The sequence below is a fragment of the Penaeus vannamei genome, chromosome 8, assembly GCF_042767895.1.
Source record: "Penaeus vannamei isolate JL-2024 chromosome 8, ASM4276789v1, whole genome shotgun sequence".
NCBI classification, from domain to species: domain Eukaryota; kingdom Metazoa; phylum Arthropoda; class Malacostraca; order Decapoda; family Penaeidae; genus Penaeus; species Penaeus vannamei.
The window spans coordinates 47829019-47836518 of NC_091556.1; the positions used below are offsets into that span (position 1 = coordinate 47829019).

Below are 7500 nucleotides of genomic sequence, written 5' to 3' on the forward strand. Positions count from 1 at the left end.
AATTACGGGGGAAAGAGGAAGAGAGAAATATAGAAATGGAAGGGATAAGTAAGAGACGTTAGAATAAGAAAGACGGGGAGAAAGAGTAGAAACAATGATAATAATAATAAATGAGTGGAGGATTTTTTTATCAGTGGGACAAGGACACAAGGGAATAAAAGAGCGAATGACAAAAAATGGAAGAAAATCAATAGTGCCAAGGAATAAACAGCTTTCAAGGGAAACACAAAATACAAAGAATATATATATATATATATATATATATATATATATATATATATATATATATATATATATATATATATATATACATATATATATATATATATATATATATATATGTATATATATACATCTATTTATCTATCTTATCTTTATCTATATTCATCTATCTATATCTATCTACCCATTTATCTATCTATAGTTATCTATCTATCCATTTATGTCTGTTTGTCTGTACAGTATATATCTATCTTTCCAAATATCTACACACACATATAAGGGACGAGTCAAGAAAGGACATAAAAAGAACGTAATATTATTACTATCGTCATTATCATTTTCATTTTCATCTTTATTATTATCATTAATATTATTACTTTTACTATTATCATATTTTAATCATTATCATTATCATTATTATCATTGTTCTTGCTATTACCATTATCATTATCATTATTATCGCTATTATGATTATTATAATAACAATAATAAGGATATTGACAATAATAACGACAGTAATAATATCAATAATTGTAACAATAATAAAAAATAACAATAATGATAATAATAATAATACTATAACGGTAATGAAAATAATAACAATATTAATGACAGTAACAATGATAATAATAATAATAATGATAATAATAAAGATAATGATACAAACAATAATGATAATGATAGTAATAACAATATAACAAATAAAACAACGAGAAGAGAGAAACAATAAAAAAAAGAGAAGAAAGAAACCAAAAAAAAGAAGAAAAGAAAGAAACAAAAAAAAAAGACAACATAAAGAAACAAAACAGGAAGAAGAAAACATAAAACAATAATTCCCGCTTTCCACTATCTCCCTTAACGACTCTCTTCTCCCCCAAGACGACCCTGTGAAACGACCGCAGACGACGACCTCCCAAGACACGACACGACACGACACGACACGACACGACACGACACAGACTCGCGTGCGTGTGTGGTCGTAAATAGAAACCAAAAAAAAAAAAAAATAAAATAAAAAAAAATAAAGTGACACCAAAATAGAAACGAGGAAAACAAAAAATTGGGGAAAAAAAAACAAAAAAGACAAAACAAAACAAAAAATTGATACCATAATAGAAACGGGGAGACAAAAATAGACACAAAACCAAAAAAATAAAAAAATAAAAGATAAATAGTGACACCAAAAAAGAAACGGGGAGACAAAAAAATAGACACCAAAATAGAAACGTGGAGACAACTACACAAACAAAAACAAAAAAGACACAAAAAATTTGTTTTTCCTGACCTTTCTCAATCAAAAGGTCGACGGATTGAGGAAAATGTGGGTCAAGATGTTGGGGGGTTGGGGGTAGGGGAGGGGGGTGTAGAAGGAGGGGGAGGTCGAGGATGAGGGAGGTGGGGGGAGGGAGGATTATGAGAGGGAGAAGGGAAGGGAGGGAAGGTGGAGGATGGGGAAGGGAGGAGGAGGTGGGAGAGAGGGAAGTGGGGAGGAAGGAGGTGGGGGAAGGAAGGGATGAATTGGGAAAGGAGAGAGAGGAAGTAAGGGATAGTGGGAGGCGGGAGAGGTAGGAGAGGGAAGAGAAGTAAGAAGTGAAGGAGAGGGTAGATAAAGGAAGTAGGAGGAGGAAGGAGCAGAGAGAGGGAGTGGAAGGGAAGGTGTGGGAGGGGGAAACGGGGAGAGAAGAGGAAGGGAAAATAGAAAGAGAGTCCGAAATACGGGAGAGGGAGGAGAGAGGAAAGCTGGGAATGAGAGACGGAGAGAGAGGGATGCAAGAAGAAAGAAAGGGGGAGGGAGGGAATAAGAATGTGAAGTGGGGAAGGGAAGAGAGGTCAAAGAGGAGAGTGGAAGCAGAGGAGGATGAGGGAAGGTAAGAAGCTTAATTCGGAAAACATATCGAAAGATAAATTGATAACTAAGGGAAATGAATAACTGATGATGGACAGACCTAATAGAGGGACGAGAAACAGATAAATAGATACATAAAAAAACAAAGATATATACAGTAGATACATAATAGAAGGACGAGAAACCGTTAAATAGATACATAAAAAGACCCAAAGACATGGACAAACAGACAGACAAATGGACAGACAAACAGACAGTCAAGTGGACAGACAAACAAATAGACTGACAGACAAATAGTAAACAAACAGACAGACGAATGGTAGACAAACAGACAGACAGACAATAGTAGATAAACAGACCGACAGACAATAGTAGACAAACAGACAGACACAGACAAAGAGTAGACAGACAGACGAATGGTAGACAAACAGACAGACAGACAAATAATAGACAAACAGACAGACAGACAGACGGACGGGTAGCCGGGCGAAAGAACCCCAAACCGGCCCCTACCTTGGTGGTGAAGGGCGTGTTGGGGAAGCGGTTGACGAGCTGCTCCCGGCTGAGGTGCTTGAAGGAGATGGAGTCCCTGGTCCACGTCCAGAGGAGGTTGGGCTCGACGTTCCTGAGGAGGCGGGCGACGAGGGGCAGGTCCGTGTTGCTCAGCTGGTACTCCACGTAAGGGTTGTAGGGTTCGGGCGCGGGTTCGGCGTCCTTGGGTTCCTCCTTGTCTTCGGGCGGGTCGTCGTCGTCCGCTTTGTCTTCTTCCTTCTTCTCTTCGTTGTCTTCCTCCTTGTCCTGTTGGTCGGTGTCTCCGGCGTCCGGTGTCTTGGCCTTGTTCGCCTCCTCGCTTTTGCTCTTCAGTTTCTTCAAGATGCTGGTCGTGCTGTACTTGAACAGCGCGGAATTCTTCTCGGTGATGCATTCCTTCAGCCCCTTCCGGATTTCCGAAGGGCCGAGTATGGCAGTGTTGATTTCGTTATCGGGGAAGAAGTCGAGAGGCTTCGAACCCCGTCTCGACTCGCCTGGAACGCTGGAAGACTCGTCGCTCGCCTGACTCTGGTTCGGGGAGGCGTTTCGACTCTCCGACTCCCCGGCGGCGAGGGACTGGGGGCTACTCTCGCCAGGGCTGGGAGCTTTGGCGGCGTCTTTGGCTGCGGGCGCTACACTCTCTACACTGGAAGAACCTAGATTGGCAGTGGTCTTGGTCTGTGGTCTCTCGACTAACTCTAAAACAGATGATGATGAGGTGGGAGATGAGGGGGACGACGACCTACATGAGGAGGATGAGAATGAGGAAGTGAGTGAGGGCGGCGGAGGCTGAGGAGATGCGTCGGAGGGCGTCCCAGGCTCCGCTAAGCTCGGGCCTTCCGTTGTGTCACCGTTCAGCTGTGCCTCGGCCTCTGCGGCGCCCTCGCCCGTGCACGGAGCGTCAGGCGAGGACGTGGCCGACTCGCTCGCCGACGCGGGGCCCTCCTGATCGCCTTCCGACGTCGCCGCACCAGATGCTGTGGAGGCGTTGCTGCTGGCTGCGGTGGAGGTGGTGGTGGAGGAGGAGGCGGTGGTGGAAGAGGTTGCAGTGGCTGCGGGCGTGGTGGCGGCAGTGGTCGACGGGGGCGTGAGCGGCGGGGGACTGATGAAGACGGACTGGTACCCGACGTGAGGACAAACGCAGTTGTTCGGGTGGGGATTAACGTAAGGGACCGAGTGCTGTATTTTCTCCACCCACCCGCGCCTCTTCAGGGCGTCCTTGATGGCAGGAAAATACCCAAAGATGGAGAAGACACGACCCTCCTGTTCGGCAAAGAGTGAAGAAAAAAAGCAAGCTAATATGAATCTCTATGGCAAGCGAAAGGTAAATTAATAATAATCTTTGTTGAAATGATATACAATGCGTGTCCCTGAGCTTTTAACGAACATATTTATCAATAGCGAAAGAGCTACAACTCAGTGAAGGGACTCACCATAATGGCCTTCTCCGTGAACAGCTTCGCCTTCTTGATCTGCTCGAAGGACACCTGCTGCGACCGCGGCGACACGCCCGCCCCTTCTCTCTTCTTCCCGGGCGACTTTGGCACGCTGGCGTTCGTGGGCGCCAGACCCACCTCGAGGCCCCCCACGCCCCCGCTGCCACGCCCGTAGGAGTGCTTCAGGCGCGGGCGAGGCGAGGACCCGGGAGGGCTGAGGGAGGCCTTCTTCTGCGGCGACGAGGAGGCGTCTCGGATCCGCTTGGGGGACGTGCTAGAGGCGGACGCCCTGTGCGCCTTGTGGCCCTGTGCCTTGAGTATCGGCGCGGGCTTCGAGGGCGCCTTGGACGAGCTGACGACGGCCGCGCTCACCAGGGGGGCCATGGGCGCCTTGCGCCCCGTGATCGTGTCGCATTTCGTGCACGAAATCTTCGACAAGACATTTTTGGGGAACTTCGACTGCGGAATCTTGTTCGAGATCGACGCGGAGGCGGCCTTCGACCCCGCCTTCTCCTTCCCTTCCGACGCCTTGGAGGCCGAGGAGGACGTCGTGTTGACGGAGTTCTCGTACTTGGTCTGCGTCATCGTGAACTCCTCGGAAATCTTCTTGACGTGGCGCCGCACGGCCGTCGAGGGGCGGATGTTGCCCTTGGCCTTGAGGTCCTTCTTGTAGAGCTTGGTCGTCCTCCTCCACTCCTTGGCGTTGGCGTCGTCGGGGGCCTGGAGGGGGCCATGGCCGCCGCTGCCGAGGCTCAAGTAGTCGATGGCGGGGCGCATCTCGATGTTGTTGTAGGGGATCTTCCCCGTCCTGGCCAGCGGGCTCAGCTGCGCCGGCGCTCCGGGTCCCAGGTTCTCCGGCATCTTGATCGCTCTGCCCGGGATGGCAACCTTCATGCTGCGGCGCGGCTCGCGGCTGCGGCGTCGACGGTCGTCCTCGAGGGGAGCGGCTCGGCTACATCCTCGTCAGCGCCGAGGGGGAGCCGGACGTCACTTCCAGGGCAACGGCGTGGAAGTTGTCCTCGCTCCTGCTTCCCTGGGGCGCCATCGATCTCCTACGGGCACTGCGCGCGGGGCGAGGGACAAGGACACAGGGCGGAGGTCTTCTCCTGCTGCCACCGGGAAGCGCTGGCCGCCCTCCCCGCACGCCCATCAAGGAAGGCCGGGTCGGGGAGCCTCGGTCTCGCGCGGCCTCGCTGCGTCGTGGGGGCGGGGCTCCTCCTCGACTCCGGCCGGAGGGCGGGAGGCTGACGGTCCCAGGGAATCCTGCCTTGCGATGGGCGCTGCGCCTCGGGGCTCGGCCGCTGGTGTATCCTGCGGGAGGGGGAAAGGGAGGAGTTTTTAAGACGCCGAAGTGAAAAGACATAATAAATGTGTCTGTATACATGTGTGTATATATAAATAAATAAATAAATATATATATATATATATATATATATATATATATATATATATATACATATATATATATATATATATATATATATATATATATATATATATATATATATATATATATATATATATATATATATATATATATATATATATACATATATATATATGTGTGTGTGTGTGTGTGTGTGTGTGTGTGTGTGTGTGTGCTTATATATATAAATATATATATAGTTAGATTGATACATATATAAAAGAGCTTTTAATCTTGTCTCTGTCTCTTTCTGTCTGTTTCTTTCTCTCTCTCTCCTTCTCTCCCTCTCCCTCTCCCTCTCCCTCTCCCTCTCCCTCTCCCTCTCCCTCTCCCTCCTTCCCTCCTTCCCTCCTTCCCTCCTTCCCTCTCCTCTCCCTCTCCCTCCCTCCCTCCCTCTCTCTCTCTCTCTAATAAGGCACAGCAACACAGGCAATGCGGAGAGAGCTGACTGGGGCCAAATACCCGCCTAATATCTTGGGTAAACAACCTTTATGACAGAAAGCCAAAAACATACATGCAAATCCAGCCCCGTTCTGCACCTTAATTGCAATTAAGAGACAAGCCACGCAGACTTCGACGATTTTTCACCTTCACCATTTTTCTTCTCTTTCTCACTTCGTCTTGTTTCCTCGTCCTCCATTTCCTTAACCCTTCTTTTTCCAATTATCCCCCTTTTTCCGTCTCCTTCTTCTGTTCCTTCTCCTTTTCCTTTTCCTTTTTCTTTTCCTTTTTCTTTTTTTTCTTTTTCTTTCTCTGGCTCTTCTTCTCCCTCTATCTCCCTCTTTTCCTATTTCTTCCTCCTCCAAAAGTGAAGGGAAATGGCATGAAAGAATCTGATAAATAGAGCTAAAATAAAAGAATAACAGATATAGAAGAAGAAGAAATGACCAGAAGGAGACGAAGAATAGATAAGAAATTAAAGTAGAGGAATAAAAATGAATATCTTAAAAGGGAGAAGAGAAAGAGGGAAAAAGAAGAGAGAGGAAGAAAAGAAAAAGAAAATAGGATATTTAGAAAAGAAGAGGAAGAAGAAAAGAAAGAAAAATACGAAAGGAAGAAAGGAAAGAAAAAGAAAATACGATAAAGGATAATGAAATAAAAAGAGAAAAGATAATAAAAGAAGATAAGAAAAAAGAAGATGAAGACAAAGAATAAGAAAGAAGAAAAGAGATAAATACAAAACCTACAAAAATACAAAAGAAATAAAATACAAAAAAAATACAAAACCTACAAAAAAATAAATAAAAGAAAAGAAAAGAAAAAATCTCAAAAAATAAATAAATAAATGAATACACTTCCCTTTAAATAAATAAAATAAAACCTAAATATAAGAAAAAATAAACCTCTCTTTAAATAAATAAAACAAAATAAAACCTAAATATAAGAAAAAATAAACCTCTCTATAAATAAATAAAATGAAATAAAATAAAATCTAAAAGAATAAACCAAAAATAAACCTCTTTAAATAAATAAAATTAAATAAAACAAAACCTAAATATAAGAAAAAAAATAAACCTCTCTTTAAATAGAATAAAATAAAATAAAATCTAAGAGAATAAACCAAAAATAAACCTCTCTTGAAATAGACAAAATAAAATAAAATCTAATAAATAAATAAATAAATAAATAAATATAAAACAAACCCTAAATATAAGAAAAAAAATAAACCTCTCTTTAAATAAAATAAAATAAAATAAAATCTAAAAGAATAAACCAAAAATAAACCTCTTTAAATAAATAAAATGAAATAAAATAAAATCTAAAAGAATAAACCAAAAATAAACTTTAAATAAATAAAATGAAATAAAATAAAATATAAAAGAATAAATAAAAAATAAACTTTAAATAAATGAAATAAAATAAAATCTAAAAGAATAAACCAAAAATAAACCTCTCTTTAAATAAAATAAAATAAAATAAATTCTAAAAGAATAAACCAAAAATAAACCTCTCTTTCCTGCCCCTTCTCCGACCTGACCTTGGCGACCCGTGACCCAGTTTCCGGCAGGTCACGAGAGGACGATCGATAGCTATGATGC

General features: G+C 43.4%; 1 protein-coding gene across 2 annotated transcripts in view; it reads right to left on the reverse strand.

Annotated features, from left to right (window-relative positions):
• LOC113808388 (uncharacterized) overlaps positions 1-7500 on the reverse strand; it is a 120787-nt gene that overhangs the window by 54540 nt on the left and 58747 nt on the right. For both annotated transcript variants that reach the window (XM_070124822.1, XM_070124823.1), the window contains exons 2-3: positions 4033-5346; positions 2582-3862 (exon numbers count right to left, since the gene is read on the reverse strand). In XM_070124822.1, coding sequence (XP_069980923.1) covers positions 2582-3862; positions 4033-4929 — 2178 coding nt within the window. In that variant the 5' untranslated portion in view covers positions 4930-5346. The remainder of the gene's footprint in view (positions 1-2581; positions 3863-4032; positions 5347-7500) is intronic.